This window comes from Echinops telfairi, unplaced genomic scaffold (genome assembly GCF_000313985.2).
Source record: "Echinops telfairi isolate 266 unplaced genomic scaffold, ASM31398v2 ScPeMD7_2010;HRSCAF=2546, whole genome shotgun sequence".
NCBI lineage: Eukaryota > Metazoa > Chordata > Mammalia > Afrosoricida > Tenrecidae > Echinops > Echinops telfairi.
In genome coordinates, this window is record NW_022105908.1 from 22067842 (window position 1) to 22095683 (window position 27842).

The window sequence follows — 27842 nt, forward strand, 5'->3', positions numbered from 1 at the left end:
TGATGCCAGGGGCTTAAGTGGAGAGCAAATGTTTTGTGAATGATGAGGGCAATGAATGTGCAAATGTGCTTTACACAACTGATGTGTGTATGGATTGTGATAAGAGTTGTATGAGCCCCTAAAAAACGATTAAATAAAAACAAAACAAAAAAAACAACCAGTAGCCTGTCCCCTTATCCGGTTTTGCTTTTCTTCAGCAACACATAAGCATCCTCGAGATTCCGTGCATTATCTCCGGGCCCTAATAGGAGCGAGGGCTTGATGGGAGTGTTCCCGTGACAGTATCTGGGGTGGGGTGGGGCGTGGGCGGCAGAAACTTGGGGAAGGAATTTGAAATCAGCACCCGGAGGCATCGGAAGGCTCAACGGCCAGGTGGGCGAAGAACCCATAGGAACCTTTCCGCTCGAAGTGGGCGGCGCCGAAAGGACATCCGCGGGCCCTGTGAGCGGCGGGCAGGCTGGCCCGAAAGCTGAAAGAGCCCGGATGGAAACAGAAAGGCTAAGCCTGATCTCGCCGGGCCTTACCTGATACTGGGAGAGGGAGGGCTCGTCGCCGCCGCCGCCGCTGAGGCTCCGAAGGCGAACCACTAGGAAGGCGCTGCCTTCCCCGTCCCACAGGAAGATCTCTCCGCCGAGGCCGAAAAGGAGGTTTCTCGTCAGCGACGGCGGCGGCGGGGGCGGCGGGGACGACGCCGAGTTCTCCGCTTCGGCGGGGCTCTGGTTCTTCAGTCCCTCTCGGAGCCGCAGGAACACGGCGTGGTTAGGGAGCCGCGTCTGCCACAGCTCGCCGTCGCTCCCGGGGCCCTCAGCCGCCGCCATCTTGACTCTCCTCATCCCACTTGCTCAGCCCGCCGCGGAGAGCAGCCAATTCGTGGCTAGTCCGCACGACCACAGCCAATCTACGAGCGGGCGGCCGGAAACGGGAGTGGGGCTGGGGGCGGGGCGAACATAAGACCCGCCCACCATCTGGGGAAGAGCCAATCTCCTCGTCAAGCACTGGTTCTGAAGCCCAAAGGGGGCGGGATGAGCAAATCAACAGACTAGTGCATGTTTAGGGAACCCTTCGGAGCTGGGAAAAGTCTAGCTGGGGAGTGCCCGGTATCTGCGTATTTCATTGTGTATTGGACATTGTGCAAAGAACCCAGGTACCCAAAACCTCCTCTCAAAATTCACGCCCGTAAGAGCAAAAAGTGTTGGAAATAAAGCAAAACATAGGGAAGTTTGATTAATTAATTGTTGAATGTTAAATCTGATCAACCAATCTTCAGCTAATGCACACAAAAGTTCAATGAAAAAACAATTCAATTCCCCCATTGCTCCCCCCGTGTTGGAGTTGCCTCACGAATGTCAGTCAATCTCCACTTGGGGGTAAAACAACACTTCCCAGAATCCTCTGCTCTCCGGAGAGCGAATAAGCGCTAGGAAACTACAGCTCCCAGAATTCTGCGCGCTTCGAAAGGCGAGCGCTTTCTGGAGACTGCTGTCGCCGGGAGGCGCCGGCCATGGCCAGCCCGTCGGGGTCGCCGCACCGCTCGCTGTATAAAGTGGTGGGCTCGCCGCCTTGGAAAGAGGCGTTCAGGCAAGTGAGTGTGAGCTTTGTGACTAGCCGGGCTGCATACCCCTCCCTCGTCCCCGCGAGCCTCTGGGGCCCTCTGAGGTGGACCCCGAACCCAAGCTCCGGCTTATAAGTTTGGGACTTGGTTGCTGCCCAGCCGCCCCCTCACAGTTCCTGGCGCCAGGCTGGCCCCGAGCCCGGAAGCCTTGTTTTCGGGTTTGGGATTCTTTTCTCTTAGAAATGTGGGACCCTCTCCGCGCCTGACTCGGCGAGGGGCCCTTCGGGCTGCATTCTCGAGCGGAGTAAACGGAGGCTCCGTTCCGAAGGCGGAGCAGGCTCGGACCCCGTCAGCCCGGGGCTACTCGGAACTCAGCGCGGCTCCCGGAGAACGAACCACGGTTCTCCGCTCCAAGTAGCAGAGAGAGTCCGGGAACGTCCGCTCCGCCGGGCACTCTGCGGGGAGCCTGCGTCCTTGAGGGAGCTGGCCTCGCAGCGTCCCTGGTCTGAGCTCCTCAGGTGTCCATCATCCCTCAACTTGTGACAACTCCAAATGCCTCCAAGCACCAAACTCACTGCCATCGAGCAGTCGCCCACTCCAAGGGACTCTGTGGGACAGGGTAGAACTGCCCCTGTGGGTTTCTGAGAGGGTACGTTTATGGCAGTAGAAAGCCTGCTCTTTCTCCCGGAGGAGCGGCTGGTGGTTCCCAACTGTCCATCTTGGGTCAGCAGCCCAGCTCGTACCTGCTGCTACTCCGCCAAGGCGCCCCAGAATGCCTTCAGACTTTGGGCGACAAATGACCAACCCCACCACCACCCCACCCAAAAAAGAAACGGGTGGGGGGAAGGGGGAAACTTGTTATGCAGGAAGGCAGACATCACAGGCATATGAAGAATGTAGCCAGAGTTTGACGTAATCTAATAGGCTGCGAATGCACCCAAGGTTAGTAAAGACGGCACTGAAGACGCTATGAATGATCTGAAAAGAACATGAAATAAGCATTGACATTTCGCCTGAAGACGTGCAAAGGCAAAGTGAGGGTGGTTGAAGTTTTGTGTCAATCAATTTCCTGTAAGATTTTAACAACTTAGCTATGAGTTTCCAAAGAGAGAGAACTGCCCCATTTTTCACCCCCATCTTGTTCCTTATTCCGAGGGATGCCTGGAAAGAATGAAGAACAGCCGGGACAGGCTCCTGAACAGGTACCGCCAGGCTGGAGGCAATGTGCCCAGAGGAGCTCAGAACACCTTTCTAGTGCACGAGGTGATGGAAGAGGAGTGGAATGCTCTGCAGTCGGTGGACAGATGTGCAGAGACCCTGGCTCAGGTCAGCAGGCTGGGATGTGTGTGCAGGGAGAGGGCTACCGAAAGAAGAAACCAGCCTTCTTAGCACTTTCTGCATCTATGTACCTAAATCGGCGGAACTCCCTCCCAGGCCACAATCAGGATTATGATTTTAACCCCGATTTTTCCCCCTTAACGTTCAATTATTCTAGATCATTGGTTGCTAAATTCTAGCCTATAGACAGGATGCCTTGTTGAATCATCACTTAGGAGACAAGCAAACACAAAGTTGTACATTCATGTATCATTCTTTGTCTTACCCCTGGAAATGTGAACTCAGTACACGAGTTGGGAATCTCTTTTTTTTTAAAAGGTCTCAGGAGCGTTCTCATTGTAATCTTAGCCAAGGTTGGGAGCTTGGTGCAGATGTGAAACCTTTTACAGAGTATCAGGAGGAGCATTGGATGGAAAGCCATGAGTTCTGCGAGTCAAATTCTGGCCTTGCTGTTGACCCGTTAAGAACTTCCATTCTGTCTCTTTGAGCTGTAGTTTTCACATTTATAACACGAAGATGATGTTGCCAGCATTATGAGGGGATTACCCAAAATTCATGGAAAAGTCCATGGTCTTTTCATTGTATTTTTCCATGAACATTTTGAAGCTCCTCGTAGAAGAAAATATGGGGATGTGGTATAAAATAATGATGCATACCTAAATCAAACTCAAACCACTGCTGTCGAGGTGATTCTGGCTATAGAAACTCTTTATAAGATTTGTGTTAGTCTGGGTAGACTAGAGAAACAAATTCATAGACACTTGTGTACAGAAAAGAGCTTCATATAGAGTAATTGTACATTAAGAAAGCATCCCCGCCCAGTCCAGATAAAATCCATAAGTTCCGTATTAGCCCATATGTCCAGTGCCAGTCTGTAAATTCCTATTCAGAGGAATCTACATCACACAACACATGCAATGATGCTGAGTGCAGGAAGATCACAGGTCAGTGGGTGGAAAGTCTTGTGGATCCAGTGGTAGTAGAAGCATCTCAGTGCTGGCGTGGGTCTCCATGTGGCTCCTCCAGCTTAAGGCTCTGGCTGCAATAGCGAAGCTCCTTAAGGTCTGTTGTCAATAAGCATCAATAATCGAGAGTGAGGGTGTGAGCTATTTTATCTCCTTAGTGCCTCCAAATGAGGTCATCAAGCTGCGACCTGATTGACAGGCTAGATTCCACCCCTTCACTCATATCTCAAATTGACAACAGATTATGTGACTACCACAAGTTTCTGATATTAATCTTTATGAATAGAGCAGGCAGTCTCATCTTTCTCCTGCAGTGTAGCTGGTGGGTTTGACCAGCTGACCCTCCGGGTCAGTGCTTACCCTGTAGCCCTACCAGATTAAGTGCTTGCCTTACATCATCACAATTATCTACTAGTCACAATAACTCTCCCAGGCTGGCTTTATTTTCACTTTGCAGAGGCCAAAAACAAAGGTTTACTGAGATTAGGAACTCTCCTGGTCACCTTAGTGGAACCATGTATGTAACTGCTTTCAATAGACTGCCTCCCCCAAATGTGGCACCATTATTCTGTTACTGTGTGGTGTGGTCATTTGTTAATGATTTCTCAGCATCACCACCCCACCCCACCCCACTGTTGTATATTCTACAGATTCCCTGAGGGAAAGCCCGGTTCTTTAATCCAAGTTCCAAGTATGATCATGTGGGGTTTGGTGGCTGGTTAATGAGCTCCACTTTCTCTTGCAGGTGGAGGAGCCAGTGGGTCTGGCTGTGCTTGAGGAAATCCAACAGGAGCTGATCAACCAAGGTGAGTCCTAAGAGTAGTCCTTCCTACTGTATTTAATTGCTAATGCTGACCTTCCCTCTGAATAGGATTAGTTCTTAATTCCACTCCTCGACCTCCATCTTCAGTTTAATGTCCAGAAGTCTCTGTTTATACTTTGAAGACTTACCTGTCTTCTCACTAAGGGTCTTTGGTGTGTTAGGGCTGTGCTAAGAACTGCACATTCCGTAATACTGTTTTCTCCTTTGACTATCCTGCGAGACAGGATTAGACCGAGGTGGTGTCTTACCCAGGCAACACAGAGATGGGGGAGAGTTGGAGTTAGGAAGGAAAATCAGAAATATGCACCCCAGTTCCCATGTTTACTCTATCATCCCAAAGTACCTCTCAATTGATGGGTGAATAATGGTCCTCTCGCTCCATAGGCTACAACTTCAATGCAGTCTCTCCCTTTCATTCTTTACTGATTCCTCAGGGGTACATGAGTATCTAGTCCTGGGACATCTGTAGCACTGTGTGGAGTGCACAGTTTAGCACCTTATATTATTTATCCCACATAGCCCCAATTTAGGTCGGCTTAGTTTTTCTCACTGTCTCAAAGAGAAATAACAGAACGACTCTACACATTTACTTTAAGGCCTGAGTCAAACCAGATACGTAAGAGACCGAGAGCAGTGCCTTGTGTAGATGGATATTCCTGCTGTCAGTGGACAGCTTCTGCTGCCATCAAAAGTCAGTGCTCTGCACTGTCAGCTAATCTGGACAGTGAGCTCAGCAAGGGCAGGGGTCTTTTTGTCTTTGTTTTTGTGTCGTCCCCCCACTAGTTATCATTATGTGTCCACTACTGAATGAATGGACACACAGATTCTGAACATCACAGGTACTACCACTGAGGCACAGCTCATTTTACACACTACAGGGTGGGCCTGGCTTCAGAAGTAAGTCCTGGGACCCTGGCATTCTATATCTGCCCTTATAGCCTCTACAGACGTGTTCAAAGTTATCTCCTTGTCCCTTAGCCTCACTTCACACCTTAGGTGCACAAGGAGGGGAAAGACAGGTGGGGGAGGACCTGTAAGGTGATGGTACTGAGAGAGAGCAAAGCAGGTCTCCCAATTGGCTGTGTTGTTGCCTAAATGTTTTTGTACGGAGAGAGCCCTGGGCGGTGAGGCTCAGCCTTGAAGACAGGGCAGTCTGGGGGAGGCAAGGTGAAGTGCTGCAGATGCCCTTTGCCTTCCAGAACAGTCCATCATCAGCGAGTACGAGAAGAGCCTGCAGTTTGATCAACAGTGTCTCAACATCATGCTGGCTGAGTGGGAAGCAAACCCCCTCATCTGCCCTGTGTGTACAAAGTAAGTTTTTCAAAATGTTTTCATCACTATTGGTATCCAACCCCACTCCAAGGTGAGTGGTTTCCCTCCGCATTTGCTGCTAGAAAGGTTTTGAGGCTCCAGGTCTGGTGTTTGCGCAGACCCTGATGCGATGGAATCTCATTTCTGCCTTTTAGGTATAACCTGGGAATAACCAGCGGCGTGGTCGTGTGTCCCTGTGGTCTGTACATCCCATCTTATGTAAGTATTCCACACCTAGAGCTCAGATTTCAAGCCACTTCCCACATATGCCATGGAGTTTCAGAAAATTCCTGGAAGATTTCTCTTTTCATTTCATTTTTCCACAAACTTTTCGAAGTCCTTGTCTGTCTTTTCCTAATGAGGTTTCAGTGGTGTGCCAGAGCAGCACACATCTCTTCCCAGCTTCACATCCAGTGGTGGCACGGTAGTAGCTTGCAGTTGGTCTCCGTGAGTTATTTACAACATGGACATGGACAGACAACACAAACCGGGCGCCCCGCTACCTGCCCTCCAAGCACTTGTTGAACACTTATTGCACCCCTGCGGAAACTGTTTGTAGATCCGTTTGGAATCTGAAACAACTGTATCTGATCTCCTATAAAAGATTGGGATATGTATATTCAGATTTTAAGTGTGGTAGAAGCCCTAACATGATAGGGCCTGAAAGTCAACCCATGAGTGCAGCAGTTGGTTAAAGTGGTGAATTATTAAAAGGAAACATTTTATACGAAGTGCACGACATAGAAATGTATCTGCCAGTCTTGGAGTGAGACTGCGGATTGCAGATCTGAGGCCTCTTCACTTGGGTCTGTCACTCAGTCTGGACTGTTTGATTTCTATAAAGTGGGTCAAGAAGCTGAGTGCATAGCTTTACGATTTTCCCTCCCTGTCTTTTATCAAATTCATAGCCCCCCCCCCATTTTGCTAATCATGTTTCCCAGACATTGCACTTTTTAAAAAATCTTGAAAACAAAATCTCTATTTTTAATTTTCATATTCCATTGGTTTACCTGATAGACTGAAGTTTCTTAATGACAGTAGGAAGTACAATCAGCACCAACAGAACTGAGTCCAAACACAGCTAGCTGGCTCTCAGTAAGGGTGCTGTCAGGTGATGGAGGCAGCAGTGAGGGAGGCTAAGAAAGGAGCCTACAGGGGCTGAGGGCTTCAGTCAGTGAATCTTCTAGAAGGAATGGAGAACATTGGTTAATCTGAAAAGCTGCTTAGCTGGAGGCTGGGTCAAGAGGCTTGCTAATGCAATTGTGAGCCCAAAGAGCATACATATTAAAGGTCTAAGGAGCAGGCCTTACAGTGAGCCAGAGTGACATCAGTTGACGAGGAATCAGGATTTTTAACCTACTGACTGAGGTAACTAGGATTCAGTTGGAGTTTTAACTAGTTTACTTTTCAGTCTCCAGAGTTGACTGAGTCGAAGCTCCGAGCCTTCTTAGAGGATCGTGTACATGAGCATAGTATGCACTGTTCCCACATGCCTGGGTTTTCGGTCACCGAAGGAACTGGAGAGAAGCCCAATCTCCTCATGAGCTGTGTGGTAAGCCTCCCATGGGGGCCAGTGGCACGAGAGGCTCACTGGTCATTACTCCCACCTTCACACAAATAGAATCGCTTAGAAACTGGCATGTGTGTAAAGCTTTGAGGGCTTTTTGTGCCATTGAAGTAGTTATCACTTAAGATTCACTCAAGGACCACTGGGTTCAAGATCGTTGAGGAAGTCATGCTATAGGGTTGAGGATGAACTAGAAGAGGTGTGGCAAAGACAGGGACAAACCCACCTCATGCTCCTTATATCCCATAATACTTTAGACCCCAGCAGGAACGAGTCTCTCCAACCTCACTAACGGACTGTGTGCGATGCCACTGCTTCAACAGGGTTGGAAGGTAGTATCTTCCAGATAAAGCCATGGAAGCAAACAGTGTCCAAGGAACAGTTCTTTACCACAATGGTGGGCTGAGAATGAATCAGGAGCTAGTTTTGTACTGTTGAATGCGTATTGATCTAGAGTAATGGATGGTGTCTGCCTGTGGTGAGCAGTTTGTACTTCTGCCGTGATACATGTTGCTATTGATGACAACTTCTAACTATCCTCTGAGGCAACTTTCCTCATTGAAATGCAAGTTAAGGTGACTTATTTTTCTATTTAAATCCACCAGGCTTGTGATTTTTGGGCTATCATCCTCTAGAACCAGCCTTGCCTTAGCATCCGGCTCCAGGGCTTGACGTGACTCCTCCTCCCTCACGCCCCAGTCTGGGAGTCTTTGTATATACATTGTTTACTTCTAATTTATTTTGTATTAAAACTGTACATTCTTGCCTCTTGCGTGTTCTGTGATGCAGAGCAAAGCGGAAGAGATAAAGAACTACCCGAAGGGGTTAACCCAGTTTATTGTCCATCATTATGTTATAACAAAAGGAAAATTTGGACAATACAGAATTGCAAAGGAATATATGAATAGTAAACAAGGGCACAACAGAAATAACTTAATTCTGAATGTCTTCCATGATATGAGGGTATTATCCATTTCAAAGCGCTGTGCCTGGCCTTCATTGACGGTAGGTTTTGTTCGCTGCCCAAAGCCTGCCATACAATCTGGTTCTCGGGGTCCCTCTCTCTGCACTACTGGCTCTTGACAAAGCCTTTGAGGTCTTCCAGAAAAGTAATGTACTCCTGGTGCTCCAGGGCTGTGCTGAGCTCCACCAGCTCGTCCGCGAAAGTGTTGTCTACGCCTCGGTCCGCCAGGAAGTCCATGAGGTGGTCGTACAGGGCCTACAAGGAGGATCCCTTACTCGGCTGCAATGCTTAGTGTTATTCCCCCATGCCTGCCCCAAGGCCAGGTCCGAGAGCCCCCACCGCACCCAGCACTCACCCAGTCCAGGGAGTCCGTGTTGAGCGTGTACTTGGTGTCATTCCATTCAGGCTCGCCCGGGGACTGAAAACTCACTTCTCTGATGGAGAAAATGTCGCTCTCCTCATCATCCTCATGTCCAACCTGAGAAGACACCCGTATTCACGGCTCTCCAGGGCAAGCCGGACTCGTAAGAAAAGAGGACTATACCTATTGAAAGTCACCAGATTCTAACTTGCTCTCTCCTCACCTCTTCCCTGCTTTGCTGGTCTGAAGTGTGTCTAATCAGAGGCACCAGAGAAGGCCCCAAGAGGTCCCCGTGTCCCCAGGGACTAGCACCCCACCCTTCATACCTCATCCTCTGGATAGTGGCAGTCCAACACGAGGGCCCTCTTGCCATCGCTCTTTGTAACTTCAACCACAAAATTGGGGGTGGATGTCAGTTCCGGCTGGTGACGTAAGAACGAGGGGTCAGTATATGCCACGGTTTGTAGGGGTTGGTTGTCTGGAGCAAAGGTCTGACAGCTACCACTGTTAGGATTTCATTTGTCCACTTTTAAAGTCTCACGCTACATGCACTGTCACGAAATTAAGAACCACCATCTTTAGGAGTGGTAAGGCCTGCCAGAATCTTGAGGCAAAGACTGGATGCAAACTTACCTCTTGTTCTTCAGCCTTCTGGCCCTGCGAGGCCTCCTCCTCCCCATCAAACGTGGGCGGGATGCTATTGTTAGTGTTGAAAGTGACGGTGATCCTAGAAAGACACAGAAAAGCAGCAGATACAGTGTAATGTTAATGGAATTAAAGGTCCTAAAGCGCTAAGGGCACTTGTTGAAACACAGTTTCCAGTCCAGCTGGCTGTACATCTTGATATCTGCGCAGAACTTTCAAAAAGCCCAGATGCCTACAGCCAACCCTGAGATTGACTGAGCAGGCCCCCAGTGTGTACTGATCCAACCAGCTTCAAGTCTGCCTACTCCAAGCCCAGCCAGCTGCCAGGAGTCAAACTAATCACCCCGAGGAAACAGTTTAGGTAAAGTTCTAGAACATACTTTTGAGCTCTGTGTGGTGGTGGTGTATGTGAGTGTGACAGCACTCTACCACTAGGGAAGAGAACCCGGATGCAACCTCGAAGTGAAACTCAGACCTAAAATGAACCAAATCAGAAAACGGAGCAAGTGTCAATCTCTCTGAACTCTCGGATGGGCAGTGGTTTCTAGAAGCACAAGTGTCCAAAGAGAAACCACCTCAGCAACAATCAACCCTTTTATGCTTCACAGAACACCATCAAAAAAGAGGAAAAGGTAGGGGCTCGGGGAAGAGATGTGATGGGATTGTCTGGCCTGAGATGCTCACCTGCTTTCCCATCAAGCCTGACCCACGGCAATGCTAGTGAGCCGGGCAGGACTGCTCTATAGGGTTTGTGAGTCTTGTTTACAGAAGCAAACCACCCTCCCCAGCCCTTACCCAGTGCACCAGGGCCCCTTCTGAATCAGATGCCAAAAGGAGCCAGCATCCCTGCCACTGAGCTGATGCCAGCACAGAGCCCCCCTGTGCGTTTCCAAGGCTATAAATCTTTAGGAAGCAGACAACCCCGATTCTAAAAACACCACATTAGAAAAAAGATCAGACGGTTAAATACTTATCCGTACCATGGGATTATATAAACTCTTATCAAATCAGTTCCGATTCATACTGACCATATATATAGGGTTTCAAAAGCTGCAGATCCTTATAGCAGAAAGCCTCTCTCCTTCAGAACAAAGAGTGGGTTCAAACTGCCGGCCTTGTGGTTAGCAAACCAATGCACAACCCAGTACACCAGGCCCCCCCAGCAGTGGGATTAAGGATGACTACACACTACAGAAAGCTATAGACAAGAATTTAGCAATCGGAGTGGGGAGGAGCATAACTAGGTCAAAAGCGCCCACCTAATTGCAACCATTCTATAGTGTAACCCACCCCAAGAGTTACATCACTTGCTTTTCACCTACTGTGAACCTTCAGAGAGCAGGGGCCTTGTTTTACTCCGCCACATACGAGGGGCGCCACGAATCCTGTGGAACGTGGAGTTAAAAGATAACGGGATATTCTCCTGCACTGTTGGAAGCCTCCTTGTTAGGGGTTATGTTTGTTCTCTCGGCAACGGAAGAACTTCTGAAAAGTGACTGAAAGATTGTCTGCCAGTCCAAGACTTCCAGTCACATGCTTTTGTGCAACTCCTTTCCTGTCTCCCTAGTAACCAGCCCCAGCATAGAAATATTCATCGAATGCCCGGGAACTGAGGAACTTGCCCAACTGCAGCATTCTCTCTCTAGGAAAGGATGCACCAAAGCACAAGGCTGAATTGGGTGTGGCCCAGGGCAGGTCCGCAGGTCACGGATTTGGTCTGTGAAGCTCCCAGCAGCCCCCACTCGCACGCACGCCAGTCCTTACTTTTCACCAGCAACGTTCCGCACCAATTTGGCTTCCGTTCCCTTCACTTCCAGCTCCCAACCTCCGGACATCTTGGGGAGAGACTTATGCTTCTGGATCTTCCTCTCTTCTTTAATTTCATCATTCAGGAATTCAACAAAAGCTTTGTCTCCTGGAATGAGCGCAGATGACCCGGAAAAGCCAATCAGTCTACAGCGTACAATTCCGGGTTAGAGCACTCAGTGGGGTAGCCCTGGGCTCTTTCTAGTCTCTTTATGAGTAACGGTTGCTCTGGGAATTTAGTCCAATTTCCTTCCGTGAGTCTCATGTGCTAAAAAAAAATATTACCTTACCACTACATTTCAATATACAGCTAAAGAACGCTCAATTATCCTCTTCCAATTTCCCGACGGGCATAAATAATCCTCTACTACCGACCACGGCCTTGGGCTTGCCTAAAGTTCTATTGTAAGGAGACTGAGAAAATCAGCATCCTTCGATCAATTCTCTCTCCGGGATGGGGAGAGGGAATGTGCTGGCACGTGGGTTGAACCACCCGCGGTGGGCTAGTCGAAGGGCAGCGTGTTTCGGATCTTCTGGGGTGGTTCCCGGCAGTAGACGGGTGGACCAAACTTCCCCTCTCCCTCCCCGAGCCCGGGGGTTCTCACCTTCCGTGTGCAGCGCGCCGCAGCCGCAGGAGCAGGGCCTGCGGGCCCGCAGGAGCTCGGGCCGCCGCGCGGAGCCCGCGCGCACGCAGAGCAGCCCGAAGGGCCGGGTGCACTGCCGGGGCGTCGGCTGCAGGAGCGGCCGGCGCGGCGGGCGGGGCGCGGCGGCGCGGAGGCCGGCCACAGCGGAGCCCAGGGCACGAGGCACGCCGCGCAGGAAGGGCAGCATCGCAGAGGCGGCAACGGCAGCAAGACACGTGCAAGTGCGAAGGACAACTGGGGCCCGGGCGCCCAGGAGCTAGCGCATGACCGGAAGTACCGCCCTCGAACGGCAAGCGCTTCCCGTGCCGCCGCCTTAAACGGCGCCCTCTGCTGGTGGCCTCCGGGCCTGACTCGGCCTCCGGTCCAAGCCGTTTCAACCGCATCAGTTCCCACTGGAGGATACGCAAGACTTCCACATTTCCATCAACTGTTCTCAAAGTAGGGCGCTCTGGTGGGCGCAGTGGGTTAAGCACCGTACTGCTAACTATTCTGTGAGGTGGGTCATTCAACTCGGCCAGCCTTTCCAGGGGGGAGGAGACAGACAAGGCTGCCCTGTACTACTCTGCCCCATAGGGGTGCAGAGCTAGTTTGGGCTCAGGAGTAATAGGCCTTAGTGGAACCCACCTTTCCTGATTCCAACTCGACACCCCCCTGCAGATCTGACTCCACAGCCGGTAGGCCGCCTTCCCAGAGGCAGATTACTTAGCAAACACAGTAAGCATAGACTTGCTTGTGCTTACTTACTAATCTGTAGTAGGTGATGAAACTGAGATTGTTAGCCAATCTTAGGTTAGCCAAGGGTAGTTCATGCTTACCTTCGCTGCTGGGTTGTCCCTGCCAGGGAAGGTAAAGGTGAAGAGGCTTGGATTTTATAGGAAGGGGCTGCAGGGAGGGGGTTGTGGCTGGGAGAGAGCTGGCAGGCAGAGCCAGAATCTTTGACGTGGTGGGGAAAAAGTGAAATTGTTCACTGCAGATTGGTAAAAGCCTGTGCATACTTCTGACTGGGAAGTCCGACAGTGGGCCTTCCTATTCCCCATCTCTCATCGGCTCCTCTGTGCATCCGCAACCCTGGGTTCCACTTGCCTTTCACCAGAAAATTGCCCCGGCTGCCTCCCGTCCCCCCACTTGTGAGTTCCTGATGAGCAGGAATTCTGTGAATCGCCATGCCCTCATCTCCTGCAGCCTCCAGCCTCATCCTGATGGAACATCAAGATTCAGACTGACACACCGGAGACATCAAGGACCAAAGAAGCATGTCTTCTCAAATGAGTGACAAAGATGAATACTTGATATAGTCTCTAGAGTACAGCTTTCTGTGACCAGGGAAAGGGGACTGAAAAATGAAGCCACACGCATCATGATTCATTTTCAATGTATTTTGACAGTCAGGTGCAAATTTGAGCAGCACGGAGAGAAGAGCTGTCACTATAATACTACGTGTGTCTCCACGAGACCGGTCTCCAAATGCAACATGAACTCAAACCAGGTTTTCTGGGGGCCCTTTTTTTCCTCTCTCAAGGTGTTATATTCTGATCAAATCAATGACAAGACTCCTCTTTCCCTACAGATGCTGCTCTATATGCTTATGGAATGGTATCTGGCCACAGTTCTAAGCAGTACGTGGACTGAGCAGATATGTCACAGTACATGGCAAGTTTTACATACAAAGGGCAAGCCTCGTTCTGGTCTGGTATCATGTGAAAGATCAGCAGAGATGGGACAGTTTTCCCCCAGGACCCAGGGTTCTACAGTTTTCCCTGGTAATGAACAAGGTATTCATTTGGATACCTCCTACTTCACGACTCAAAACTCAATGCCTTCAGGTCAATTCTGACTCAGTGACCCTATAGGGCAGGGTAGAACTGGCCCTGTGGTAACTCTGAATGGGAGTAGAAAGCCTCATCTTTCTCCCAAGGAGTGGCTAGTGGTTTTGAACTGCTGGCCTGGCGGTTAGCAACCCAGCATTGTAACCACTAAGCCACCAGGGCTCCTTCATGAAGGCTCGGAGAAAAATGCCTGAGGCATGCAATCTGCTTGGAGTGCATCTGTGTGCAGGGCAGCAAGGGTTGGAGAAGAGGTGTCACACCATCAGAGATGTTTCCAGTGGGGAAAAAGGGAAGCTGGACCCTGAAATGTTTAACTTTCTTCCGAAAGCTTAAGTCTAAGTCTAAAGTGCACTACCCCCTGCAGCTCAGTCTAAACCATTTATCTCTTTGTAGCAATACAGAGTCAGAATGGGTTTTCCATCTGACTTAATCCCTGAGTAGCTGTTACAAGTTAGTATCTTAAAACGCCCAATATAAAACTAAATACTGCATTCAAACTCTACCACAAGGTTACAGTAATCAACATGTTTCTCTACAGAAGCTCTCAAAGCTATTTAGAGAAGCTGTTTATACCCCTTTACCCCTGAGTCCCACACAAAGAAAGAGTTTATATTTCTGGAAACTGTTCAGGTACTTAAAAGCTAGATATAAACTGCTCTAAATTAAGTTTTACTTGAATCAGAGGAGACCTTTAGTTTGGGAGAGAATCTGCTAAAGAATAATATATCACTCCACGCCAATGTCTAAGTTTTTATCATAATGAAGGTTTTACCAGAAATGGGTTTTCTTTTACCAAGTCAAACCTCTATCAAACACATGGGGGGAAAATACAGCAAAAAAAAAAAAACAACCTTTCAGGAAGTGAACAATGCTAAGAGCAAGTTGATCTAAGGAAGAACCTGCTGGAAGTGTGTGTATGTGGGCGTAGTGTGCACAATGATACTGGACCATTGTGACCCAGTTTCGTTGGCAAATTTTCAGTCAATCATCTGCCCTTTCTTCCTACTGGCTTAGCTCAGACGCTCCATTGAAGCTGTGCAGTGTCACAGCAGCACACAAGCCTCCAGTGGCAGACAGAGGGTAGCTGCCCTGAAGGTCTGTTGGTCAGAAATCAGGGCTGGGTCTCCTGCACAGAGGGCAAGAATTCCCCCCTGGAGCCCCCTCAGCTGTCTACTAAGAACCCAGTAAGATAGGTATCGAAGGACTGTCGGGTTCTATTTGGCTTCAATCTATTTCCAACATAAATAAGTCCCAAGTGCTGCCTCCACCCCCCATCCCCCTCCCTCCCCACTGGTGAAAACCCTGACATGCACAACATGGCAGAGCTGACCAGGGACTGAGCACTCCGTCAGGCCGTGGTCTGGGACCCTAGAGCCACACCGGGGAGACCATCCACGCTCTCTGGAGAGAACCTTGGCATGGTTTGAACCCGTGCGGATTCCCCTGGCAGTTGTATGACCTAAAAGGGCACAGACATGTTCAGACCAATACACAGCATCACGAGCGCTTCTTTCAGGCCGGGACCAAATGTTCTCTGGAGAAAGATTCTTTGCTTTGGGGAACCTTTGGTGTCTTCTCCCTTTCTCAAAACCTCAGGGCAGGAAGAGGCAGTGCGGCTCTTCTGGTTCTAGCAAATGAAGCAGCAAAAGCCAGCCCGTCTCCTCAGGACACAGCTGAGGAATGTAAAGAAACAGCAAGGAGCCGGAAGCCATGATGTGGAAGGCCGAGGCAGGGCTCCTGGGTTCTCCCAGACCCGCCCGGCTCGCTGACGGGGGTCCTGCCATAAGAGAAATGGCCCAAGTGTAGGCCGGCCCGCGGGAGAGGCAAGTAACCAGTGGGGACCTGCTGGCTCCAGCGGGGACCACGAGCACCAGGGCGTCAGCTTCCGCTGCTCACGCTCGACACTTTCCACACACACACAAACGGACGTCAGCCCAGGAGGCAGACGTGTCAGACGGACGCCACAAACCCGTGACCGAGGCACCAGGGGCCAAGGCTCCCCAGGGCAGACGCGGCCTCACGGGTCCTTGTGTGGAGCGCAAGGGCCCTCATCCTGGCCAGTGAGGAGCCAGCCCGTGAAGTCAGACAAACGCACTTCCTTCTGGAAACTTCCGTAGAGGTCAGCCGCTGCTGCTGCTTTCCCCTTTAACATCTCACTGCCGATACAAGTCGAAACAGACCTCAGGGCAACGCCCCAGCTCTGGGACCTTAGCCCCCTGAAAACGCTCCCGCACAGTCTCAAGAACACACAGGATTCGGCTGTACTCGATTCCCATCACGTGAGAGAACAAAGCTGGCTCCCGATGTCACCCCTAACCTGGGTGACCTCGGCCCTGAAAGTCAGGATGATGGTGATCACGCCCCCATTGGGCAGGGGCGGAAACTGAGGCTCAAAAGTTCTGAGCCACTTCCTTCCCACACGGTTCAGTTGGAGTTTAAATCGTCGCCTCTGAGCTCCTGGGGGGCTGCCTACCTCGGGCCCAGCCCGCCGGGGGACGCCGTGACCGAGTGCCCAGACAGCTGCGCTTCGGGGCTCAGCTCCTGGCGGCTCTCAGCTTCCGCCGGAAGTACTCGGGGGCAGCCTCGTACAGCCACTCGGCATCCACGACGCACAGGTCGCGCATGTAGCACTTGTTGGTGTGCAGCAAGGCGGTGTACACCACGCAGGCCGGCTTGCAGTGGAAGAGGACCGACGAGGGGTGGATGGCCACGGGCTGGTGGGTGTCGGTGGTGGCGTAGGTGCCGTCGGGCTGCAGCTCGGCCGTGCTCATGAAGAGGCTGTGCGCCAGGCAACGGCGGACACTCTCCGTGTCTCCCCGGGACGAAGCCACCGGCAGGGACATCTGTTTCGCGAGAAAGCGAGGAATGGGCAAGAGCTCGTGGGAGCATCCTGCTTCCAGCACGCTGGACCATGCACAAACGGGCAACATGGTCACCTACAGCTTCTCAAACACAGGACCGTCAAAGAAGGGAGGGAGGGAGGGAGGGAGGGAGGGGGGAGAGAGACCCACATACAGAAGCATTGAGACCGAAGGTGAACAGTGCACAGACCCCTGGAGATACAGCATCCTTTCTGCATTACATATCACTGTTTACCATACTGCCGCTTAACAAATATTTCAGGACTATGTGTCTGCTGTTGTAGCCAGAAGAAAAATAACAAAGACATTCCCACTAAAAGAATTCTTAGGAAGTATTTTCATAACATTGGAAAATGCTCTGTGAAAGCATTTATTCAAGCAAATATAAACTGCCACGCTTGTGACTAGTGCTCTATTCCTCCTCCGCTTGCCACACTGATAGGCAATTGTGCTGATGGTTCCTTGACATGTAACTGCTAGTAGTAATTTCCATGTCCGTTTCAGTGTTTCTTAAGAATTTAAAATATAGAACACATAAGCACCTTTATTTTGAAAACTCATAGCCAGGAAAAGGAAAAGCAAATATAGGGAGCCGATATCAGGGTGTTCAAGAAGAAACAAAATGTTTTGCGAATGATGACGGCAGCAGCTGTACAACTATGCTTGATGGAGTGGAACCATGGGTTGTAGTAATATCGATAAGAGCTCCTAATAAAGCGTTTTTTAAAAGGCAATTATAAATTACATACAATTCTATATATTTAAAATGCACTTTTAAAACACAGCCACTGAAAAGTAGACCACAATGGTGGGCAGTGCACGGATAGATCATTTGACTTTGTGCCACATGTTCCCAATGTCCTATGATAATGACTCTTATCGTTTCTATCAATAGGCAAGTTTTAAGACCCTCCGGGAACAAAAGGACAGCTTAGTCCCTCCTCGCCTGGAGAACCACCAATACCTTTAAGCAGATGTCCCGAAGCTGCGCTCGGACTTCAGCGACCAGCATCATATTCTTGCTGTTAACAAAATTCTCTTTGCACCAATCCTGCACAGGACAGAAAGACTTGTCACAAGCCCCTCACTGGTCCAGAGACAAACCAGGTCACAGTTTAAACTCACGGCTGAATTTAGCAGGAAGCCAGGGGAATTGCAAGTGCCGAAATGAAGAGAGAAAAATTTCCTTCAAAACAATACACAAACAGTGATTTGGGTGAGAGGAGGAAGGAAGATAGCTTTAAACGCACAAACAAGAATCCCAGTGGGAAGCATTTAATAATTCAAACTAAAAATGCCTTCATGTAAAAAGCCACCATAAAAACAAAACCAAAAAACACTAAGGATCAATGACTGACTTTATTAAAAAGTCCAAGAATATCGTGCATTTTCCATCTTGACCCAAGGAATTGAACTTGCATCTAAGCAAAAGCCACTGGACAGGAAGTTAGGGAGAAGTGGAGGGTGGGAGAAACAAAACCCAAACCCAAACCCACCCATATGTCCCTAAGAACTTGGGCCACCGAAAGCTTAACTAACTTGTTCAAGTTAAGGCCAAGTTCAATCCAGAGCAGAATCAAAGGCCAGGATCTCTCCGGCTTCACACATTCAGAATGAATGGCACACGTGGAAATGACAACCTGGCGTCCTTTTGAGGACTTGGCCAACAAGAGAAGAGACACTTACAACGCAGGCCAGAGCAGAGCAGCTATCGCTGTGGCAGAGAAACGGGGCGACTATACCTTATTACCACCGAGGTTTTTGAAGGTCCGGTAGATATTCAGCAGGGTCATGTGGTCCCCCTCACTGGATATGAACTTCTTCCGGGCGGCCTGCACCTCATCCCGCCGGGCAGGAGGGTTGTGGAGAACGCTGTCCACGGACAGCAGGGACACGATGGTCAGGATCTCCTCGGTGCAGTGGAACTTGGGGGACAGGAGGATGGCCTGCAAATCACCATTCACCAGTGCGTGAGCCACGTGCTTCCCTCCATTCTGAGTGAACACAGCACTTCTGAGGATTGCGTTTCCACCTTCCCTTCTAAGGGGCTCACGGGCAGGTGTTTCCAAAGTTGTGATTATAGACAAGCTAATGGGCTTTAGCTTTCCCCCACAGGACTCTGATTCCCTCAAGGACAGACCTCCCTTGTCTCTGAATCACCCCCAGAACAGAAACCAGCATCCTATACAGAAAGTGGCTGAGGAGCCCGGGAGAGAGGGGAGGGGAGCATTAATCTAGAAGCACGGGGTCCTGGGTCTACACTGGGATGGCGAAACCTGGAATGTGCAGAAAGGGGGCTGAGGAGCTGTCTCATTTACTTTGGCAAATTTGGGTTCTAAGGGAAATGCGGCCATCTTTCTTCCAATGGGCGTCAGGGTGAGCTGGTCATCCTCCTGGTCCAGAGCGCCCAGCAGGCCCAGCTGGGCGACGGCAGCCTGGATGTGATCTACAGACACGAGACACAAAGAGAGGCCCAAAAAAGGGGGAAGATACTGCCACCAGTTCAGCATTTCTGGGCATTTCTGATCATTCCACAGAATCATCAATATCAGAGATCACAATCCCCAACACCCCCACCCTCCCACCACCTGACCCACTTTTCAAAGCTGTCAAAGTCCCTCCCCCTGGCGCCACTTCGCCTCCATTTTGAGATGAGGGGTCTGTAACTTGGTCAGTATGGGCACAAAGGGAACACGAGGGTTAAATACAGCCACTTGCTCCTTAGAGGCAAGACTGGTGAGAGTTCATCTCACGTATGTGGATGTTGCCAGGCCTTGCGAAGACCATCATGCTTGGCAGAGGGGCCGTGAGAAAGAGGCAGACCCTTGGCAAGAGGGATTGAGAGCGTGGCTGCTTTGATGGGGTTGAGCACAAGAACGATTGTGAGGATGGCGCACGGCCGGGTGGTGTGCCATGCCGTTGAATATGGGGTCCCTGTGCATCGGAACGAGCTCAATGGCACCTGACGACGACGAAGACAACACAACATGACCTTGCGTGCAAGAAGTCGGCGATGAGAAGGCACTCAAGTGCAGCACAGCGCACGGGGGTGGGGGTGCTGTGGGTGTGTTCCTGCAGAGGTTCTCTGCAACGCCCACCAGCGGTTGCATACGGGAGGGAGACCAAGCTCCCTCAAGGGTGGGTGAGGTGGGACCCTGAAGGCCTACTCATTCTGTAAGATTTCACATATATATACATACACACACACACACACACACACACATATATATAAAACCACTTGCAGTTCTTAAAATTAAGAGAGAAGAAAGGACACTGGTGCAGCGACGAGGTGGTCGGCGCCGACACCATCATCCTGTCACCGACTCTCCCCTCCTCGGAGAGATGACCCCTGAGGGGCAATGGAGCAGGACTGAGCCCACAGTTAGACAGAAGCAGAGACAAAGACTGGGTCACCTCTCTTCCCTGTCCCCAAGATAGTGCCACAATGGCTTCTGGCATTCATTTGGGGCGGGGGGGGGGGGGGGGGGGCCAGGGTATTTGGAAAAGAAAAAAAAACCAAGCTGGACTCAAATCACCTTGGGGTGATTACCAAAACCCCAGTCTTTCCGGGCCTTTTGCTGATAGAAGGGGACTATCCCAAGGGCCCACACACTTCACTTCCTTCACCAGTTCTGTGGCTAAGGAGCGGGGCTGGGAGCCCCTGTAGGGCACTGCTGTGTTGCCTGTGGACTGCGCCCAAGTCAGACCCCGGCAGATCCTGAGTTTGAGACATGCCTGAGTGAATGCTGCCAGCCACCCAATGACACGCCTTGTTTTCCCCGGGAGGGTGGTCCATCCGTGTGGCTCAGCTACCCAGACACCACCACTCCACGGAGGAGAAGGTTACCTGGAGATGGTTTGGACATGAAGTCAAAATTGAGCACGTTGGGGACTTTCATGGCCAGGAGCTGTAGCATCACACTTGCCAGGTTGCACCTAGAGAGAAAGAGAGAGAGAGAGAGAGAGAGAGAGAGAGAGACATGGCACCGCCTGGCCCTGGGTCACCAGTCCGGGAACTGGGAGGAAAGGTGGCGCAGCAGGGCAGCCAGAGCACCCTGCTCACCTCTGGATCTCTGGCACCGTCATCTTCTCAAACCTCTCAAACTCCTCCTCCGTGTAGAGCCGGTAACAGATGCCACTGTCCTCTCGGCCGGCCCTTCCCGTGCGCTGCCAGGCCTGTGTCTTTGACACCCGCTGCACAGCCAGCACCTCGAGACCACTGTCTAGAAGGAGAAGGCCCACATGGGTGCCTCACTGTCCACGTCCACCACGGGGGTTCTGTAGTCCTGACCAGCAGACGGGCTCCCGACGTGGGGGTCCAGGGCCTTGCCAGGAGAGGTCAGAAAGCACAGCTCTGCACGTTGGGCCTGTGAGGGAGCCTCCTCCAAGTCCCTAGGAGGATCTAGGCCAACAGCGCTGATGTTGGTCTTGGCTTACATCTTGGGGCAAGCAGCCACCCCAGTTTGCCCAGGATGTGGGACTTTGCTACCACACCTGGAACCCACCCACTGCCACTGAGTCCATTCTAATACTGAGTGGCCCTGTTTAGGAAATCTTTACTAGAGTAGACAGCCTCAACGTTCTCCTGAGGAGAGGCTGACGGTTTTGAACTCCCACTGCAGCCCGACACTTATCCAACAGAGCATGGCAAACGAGGGGTGGCTGCTCTCCTGAGCAATCGAGGACTCAGAAACGGGCGCTCCAGGCCCTCCTTCCAGGTCTATGGCTGTCCATGAGAGTGTGGGAGATGCCATCTCTGGAGAGAGGAGTATTCTGGGCCAGGCTCTGGAGAAGCCAGTTGTTCATATATGTGAGCTGACGGCTATGCACGTGAGCGAGCCCTCCAACACTCGGCAACATCAAATACCAAATCCACTGCCATTGAGTCAATTCTGACTCATAGTGACCTACGTAGGGTTTTGCTGTGGAGCTGCTGGTGAGTTTGAACCACTGAACTTGTGGTTAGTAGCCCAACACCCAACCTACAGCAGCACCTGATCATCTCGGCAGTGCATGTTGATTGAACGGGTGGGGGGGGGGGGCAGTGACCATCCCTGCCGCCTCCACTGCTCTGTAGAACACACTGAGGAGAAGATCGGCACGGAGAAGCTGACTCAAGGCTCACTACTCATCTCCAGGAACAGCTAGTGCTTGCCTCTCCCCGCTCCAGCCTGGGGCATGTGTTTCCTGCCTGGGAATCCACATCGGGTTCTATGCCAGATTCATTTCTAACGAGAGCCATGGCCCTCTCTCACCCTGGTTTCTGCTCCCCGGCTTGTTTGGAAGCTTAGGCTCTTGCCCCTGCCTGGCCTTCTGGGTCTTACACACCTGTCTCCCTCACGGGGCCTGCCACCCAGCTCACTAGGGATTAGCTACAGCCACGAAAGGTCCACTCGAGGGGGACTGTGGGGCTGGAGGGAAGCCAGTTCTCACCAGGGTTATACTTCTTTGCTTTAACCATGCCCGGGTCAACCACGTATTTTATTCCTGCAATGGTGATGGAGGTCTCAGCGATGTTGGTTGAAATGATCACTTTGCGATAGCCCTAAAAGAAACCAAAAGGCCACACGACACACGTGTGATCCAGAAGTTCTCAATCCTACTCCTCTCACCATTAACTTCCAGAACAATTCATGCATGACAAAAAAAGAAAAAAGAAAGACAACTGGTTCCGAGACTCGAGAGCGTGTCTCTGGCCATCGGTGACTGCGCGGGGGCGGCAGGCAGGGCTGCTGGCATGAGGCCGTGAGAGGCAGAGACACGAGCATGACATTCGGAAGATGGGGGGGGGGGTGCCACCACGCTGGCCCTGCCAGTTACTGACTGTGGCCCTTCACCTCCTGGGACCAACAGCCTAATTTGCAGTTCTCGAGACAGGGAGGGATGGTCTGGGTGACAAGTTAGCACAAAGCTCACCATCACGGGGCGCAATGAATAGGCAGTGTTTGTGTTGGACCTCGGGGTGGGGGTGGGGGTCAGTCACCGTTTTAGTCTCCTCCCTGGCCTCCACCTCGAACTGTCCCCGTTTTGATCTCAAGGAGACGATCCGTCTCTAGCTATGCGTTCTGGGTGCCTGCTTAGCTATCACCTTGTTTCTCTGGCACCTCAACACCCCACCCTGCCTGCCTCATCCGGAGCTGGGTGGCATGGCCTTTCTGTCCAGGGGCCAGGGCCAGCGGCCTCACCTTGGGGGCACCCTGGAAGACACGGAGCTGCTGTGTGTAGGGCAAGGAGGCGTAGAGAGGAAGGACCAGCATGGCGGGGCAGCCGTCCGGGAGGTGCTTGGCGATGTCTCGGCAGGTCTTGCTCATGGCCTCGATCTCCTCCTGGCCAGTGAGAAACACCAGGATGTCCTGCAAAGCTGGGGCCTCCTGTACAGAGGGGAAGAACAGGCTCACTCACGCAGCCAATGGGGTCACACCAGCCAGAGCAGCACCCAGGCTGGGAGCGCAGCCTGTTTCCATCAGAGCAGCAGTCCACCTGCAGATGATATGACAACACTCAGGGCCACATAAGGGTGGGCTGTGGGTCACGCACAGACCTAACACCAGCCAGTCACCAGGCTTCAAAGGCGCCAACCAGGTGGAGGGTTGAGGAGGGCGACGCGTGGGGCGGTGTGTGCTAAAGCCTCTTCTGGCCGGGAAGAAATCACTGTAGCACGCTTAGTCCTGATTCAAGGGCATCGTGGTGGCTCACTGGTTAAGGGTGCAGCTGCTCACTGAAAGGCTGGCGGTTGGAATCTACTGAGCAGCTCTGCGGGAGAAAATCCTGGTGATCTGTTTCCAGAAAGACCACAGCCAAGGAAACCTTCTGGGGCCATTCCAGTCTGTCACGGGGTTGCCAAGCGTAGAAGTGGGCTGACAACAACGCTGTCCAGGCATCAGGAAACAGCTATATAAGCAGGTTAGTGAGAAATACAGGAAGTCCCCGAGGTACAACACAGCGGAGTTACAAAGAACCGCACTTACAACCACCTGATATTTTCTTTTTCGGGGGAGGAGGAGGGAGCGGCTAAATCTTATTGCTAATAAGGAGCCCTGATGGCACAGTTGGGTAGGTACTGGGCTACTAACCACAAAGTCAGTGGGTCGAACCCACCAGCTACTCTGTGGGAGGAACATGAGTCTGTGCTCCTGTGAAGTCTCATAGTCTCAGAAATCACATCTAGGCCGGCGAGGAGTCGGGATTAATGTGATGGTGGTGGGTTGGGTTTGTTGTCGTTAATAGGTACTGCAGCCTGTGATTGGCTGATGCTGTCATTCTCAGATATTTGCGTGCAGATGTTCAATTTTGATTTACTGTTCAAAGCATTGCTGGATTTATGCGACACGGACAGACAATAAGTGACAAGAGTACTGAACAAATGGAGGGTCCTTGACTTACACCAGAAGCAATGTAGGGCAACAGCGCGGGGAAAGACCCCGTCCCACGTCAGGGACTACATGCGGGGAGTGGGAAGTGGTGCTCACTCTCCAGACAGGGACGCTGCCATCACAAGTCATGCAGAATTAACCCCTTGACTTTCTAAGCTCTCAACCGCACATGTTTCACTTGGCTTCAAATACAAATGAACTTTTGAAAATGTGCCTCTAGATTTTCTCAGAATGTTAACAGGAAGGAAAAATGGTCAATTTTACACGACTGGAACAAAGCTGAGGTGGTCTCATGACTCGTCTGAGTGGTTCATAAAGGAAGAGCTTTTGAAAGTATTTTCTAACATGGAGTTTCTAAACCCATCAACCTTTTTATAGCACCTTCATCCAGCACAAGGGAGCCCTGCTGGTGCAGAAGTTACACGTTGGGCTGCTATTTGCATGGTTAGCAGTTCAAAACCACCAGCAGCTCCATAGGAGAAAGACTGGGCTTTCTACTCCCGTAAGCAGTTAGTCTCGGAAGCCCCCGGGGGTCGCTCTGAGTCAGTGTCAACTCGATGGCAGTGCGTTTTAATCCATCAGAGCCAGCGTTTCTCTGCCCCAGCACTTCAGCAGTCAGTACTGCCATGTGCTGACCGACTCAGGGCAACAACTAGGGTCATGAATGTGAACTGTCAGGTAGCGAGAGTGGTTAGGAGAAGGAAGGAGCTTCATCAGATGCAGTTCAGCATGCGCTTGCCCCGGCTGGCCCTTACTGAAACCACACCAGTGCCAGGCACCAGGGGCTGGGTGCCATGGGAAGAGGCACTGCCAGCTGCTGCTTGCTAGGGTCTGTGATGAAAACAATGTGCAAGCCACTGAGGAAGGTGCGGGTCAGCTCCAGTATACACACTTGATTGCTTTTCTTTGAGAAGAAAAAAGGGCAAATACCTGGACGTGACAAAGCACCTCCTGACTCAGCTTACCCACGCGACACCCAGAGCTATTTGATCCAGATGGGCTCGTTCCCACGGCTGAATGCTGTCATTGGGGACTTCTGGACAACCTGCAACCTGCCCTCCCTACCTGGTGGATCTGGAAGACCGTGACCAGCGCTGCGTGCAGGTAGTCGTTCTGCGGCTGCTTGGTGTAGAACACCTGGATTGGGTGCTGCCGCCCCTCCAGGTAGAGGACCGGGGCCCTGTGGAAGTACTGGGAGAAGAGGTCCACATCCATGGTGGCTGACATCACAATCACCTAGAGGGGAGCAAACGGGACAGCCTTTCTGCACCCCTCCAGACACCCAAGGCAGGTGACTGGGGCTCAGGTCGGCTTCCATCCTGGGTAACCTTCCCCCTGGGTGGGAAGCAGAATGGACCACGGGAAGAGAAACTGAAGAAGAAATCCAGGACTTTACTCAGGCTCTGTAAATGGAGCAAGCCCACAGCCCAAGGGCCAATGGCTTGAATTGGACAGCAGTACCAAGGGAGAAGCAGGCGGCAATCGGTGTCCTTGGAAACGCTGGGGACTGGGTCCCTTCTGGGCTGCTCTACAGGGCTGCACTTACCTTGAGCGGCAGCTTCCCCAGCTCCTTGCGCCGCCGCTGGGCGGCTTTCACCACGCCAAAGAGCACGTCCGTGTGCACCGTGCGCTCGTGGGCTTCGTCCAGGATGACACAGCTGTACCTCCGGAGCAGGGGGTCTGAGATGGCCTCCCGCAGCAGCATGCCATCAGTCAGGAACTTTATCCTGGTGTCTTCCGAAGTGGTGTCGTCAAAGCGCACGGTGTAGCCAACCTGGGGGCGGAAAACCATCCATTCCGTCACCACACACCTGCTGCCGACCCCCGGGGGCGCTAGGCGCCTGCACCCTGCGAGTGAGCTGGACCAACACCCACTGGGCTCGCCGCATGACTACAGCCGCGGTAAATCCAATGAGTTACAGCTAACCTCCGGAAAGACGCTCAGTCAGGGCCCACACAACACTCCGAACCCCCCACCCAACAGCATCGTACCCGCCTGTTGGGGCCACAAAGCAAGTCCTGAGACATTTTAAAAGATGTTCAGAAAAATCGAAGAGGGGGGGTGGGTGGGTAGGGGTGCAGAAAAGTCGAAGAATATTCCTGATCGTGGGGAAGAAAATCAGGTACCAGTTTCCCAAGTTCGGTTCTCTTTTCGTCTGAGACTCTGGTAGCGAGAGAGATGGCAGCCACCCGGCGCGGCTGGGTCACAGCAATGACGCCCTGGCGGCCGATCCCGCCTTCATAGAGGTACTGAGGAGTCTGGGTCGTTTTCCCGGAGCCAGTTTCCCCTGGGAAAGAGAATGAAACACACACAACTCTCATTTCAATGCACGCAGGAATACACTTAGCCAAAGTCAGAAAAAGGAAATACTGAGTAGGGAGGCTCTTGTTGAGGACTGCAGTTCAAAACGAGCAGCCGCTCCGTGGGAGAAAGAGGAGGCTGTCCACTCCCATCAAAAAGTTAGTCTCGGAATCCCACAGGGACCGTTCGACTCTGTCCGATGGAGGCGCTCTGAGGCAGACTGGACTGGACGCAGCAGGCCAAGCGGTTGAGTTAGAAAGCACCGAGAACTGATGGTACTAAGCTGAGAAGTCCAACTACCACGATGGCACTGGCAGGGCACCAGGGGCGGGGAATGGAACGCATAGCGATGGTATGCGATCACGCCACCGCTCGCACATCTATGCCGAGAAATTTGCAAGAGAGCTCCCTGGCCAACAGGCTGCAAGTTCCTCTGACTTCACCCATCCTGAAACGCTGGGGATCGAGAGTTCTGGCAATGGGGCCCAGCCTCACAACAATGCCTCTGTCTTTACACCTGAAACCACCACTGGGATTGTTTCTCGATGCCAGGGAACCGCTCAAGCTGGCTCCCCATTCTCGCGTCACCTAACTCCCTCCTTCTCACCAGGTGGGGCTCCCGGGACAACCTCCCCTCCTACTTGCCTCTTCCAAGATTCACTGTTCTAAGCTCCCACAGCTCGGGTCGGCCATATCTATAGCTGCCCTCACACGCGGAAAGTGTTTACACACGTCGGCCACTCCCACTCGACTAGGGACGCTTCCTGGACAAGGATGCCCCACCCGTCTGCAAGACCCTCCTCCGGGCACCGTCGGTGAGGTTTGTTGCAGAAAAGAATGGGTAGAACAGAGCAAGAAAAGCTCTTTTCGCAGAGGCAGCAACAGCGAACGAGGCCGGGTTCGCCCGCGCGGCCACTCACCGATGAGGATGGCGCTGTCCAGGTTCCGGAGCTGAGCCAACAACTGGCCCCGTGCCTGGAAAATGGGCAGACTCCGGCGCTGAAGCTCCACCGCCTCGCGGTAGGGACTGGCAGAGGAGTGGGGCAGGGGTGGCTGCTGCTGCCTGCGGCCTCCGCCGCTGCTGCCACCCGCAGTCAGCAGCATCATCACTCTCCTCCCGGGAGGGCAGGACCCCGAGCGGCTCGGAAGCCCGCAGCCCGGCCGGAATCGCTTGGCCGCCGGGAAGCCAGTCTGCTCGGGCATGTCGGGGCGCGGGAGCAGCGCTGCAGCACCGGGGCAAGGACCCCCGCAGCAACTGCCGCTGGTGGGCGCGAACCGATGGCACTAGCCGCCCCTTCTCCGCCACGTGCAGGCCGCTCCCGGCGACCACCGATGACCTCACAGCCACAGCCTTTAGGAACAGGACTACAACTCCCAGCATGCACCGGGCCCCCCCAAGTCTTTAGGGACGGGACTGCGACTCCCAGCATGCACCGGGGCCTGAGAAGGCTTCCACGTGCTTGGAATCAGCGAATGGGTGTGCGGCACGAACAATAAAGGGCTG

At 52.1% G+C, this 27842-nt stretch overlaps 4 protein-coding genes across 4 annotated transcripts in view; 1 reads left to right on the top strand and 3 right to left on the bottom strand.

The window, feature by feature from the left end:
- Positions 1-823, bottom strand: part of NUP88 (nucleoporin 88) — a 23424-nt gene extending 22601 nt beyond the window's left edge. Inside the window, exon 1 of the mRNA XM_004716143.3 lies at positions 525-823. Coding sequence (XP_004716200.2) covers positions 525-818 — 294 coding nt within the window. The 5' untranslated portion in view covers positions 819-823. The remainder of the gene's footprint in view (positions 1-524) is intronic.
- Positions 824-1501: 678 nt separating this feature from the next.
- On the top strand, positions 1502-8320 carry RPAIN (RPA interacting protein). The gene is made up of 7 exons (XM_004716144.2): positions 1502-1582; positions 2708-2878; positions 4601-4661; positions 5878-5989; positions 6145-6208; positions 7401-7541; positions 8162-8320. The coding sequence occupies exons 1-7, from the start codon at positions 1502-1504 to the stop codon at positions 8189-8191; spliced, it is 660 nt and encodes a 219-aa protein (XP_004716201.1). The 3' UTR covers positions 8192-8320.
- Positions 8321-8375: 55 nt separating this feature from the next.
- LOC101641070 (complement C1q binding protein) lies at positions 8376-12192 on the bottom strand. The gene is made up of 6 exons (XM_004716145.2): positions 11938-12192; positions 11291-11441; positions 9515-9608; positions 9208-9303; positions 8876-8998; positions 8376-8775 (listed from the first exon to the last, which is right to left on the bottom strand). Exons 1-6 carry the CDS (start codon positions 12161-12163, stop codon positions 8626-8628), a joined length of 840 nt encoding a protein of 279 aa, XP_004716202.1. The 5' UTR covers positions 12164-12192; the 3' UTR covers positions 8376-8625.
- Positions 12193-14538: 2346 nt separating this feature from the next.
- On the bottom strand, positions 14539-27556 carry DHX33 (DEAH-box helicase 33). The gene is made up of 12 exons (XM_004716146.3): positions 27259-27556; positions 26164-26324; positions 25583-25810; positions 25102-25272; positions 22849-23034; positions 22097-22208; positions 20727-20886; positions 20511-20599; positions 18982-19109; positions 18406-18609; positions 17628-17714; positions 14539-16645 (listed from the first exon to the last, which is right to left on the bottom strand). The coding sequence occupies exons 1-12, from the start codon at positions 27539-27541 to the stop codon at positions 16337-16339; spliced, it is 2118 nt and encodes a 705-aa protein (XP_004716203.1). The 5' UTR covers positions 27542-27556; the 3' UTR covers positions 14539-16336.
- Between the last annotated feature and the right edge of the window lie 286 nt (positions 27557-27842).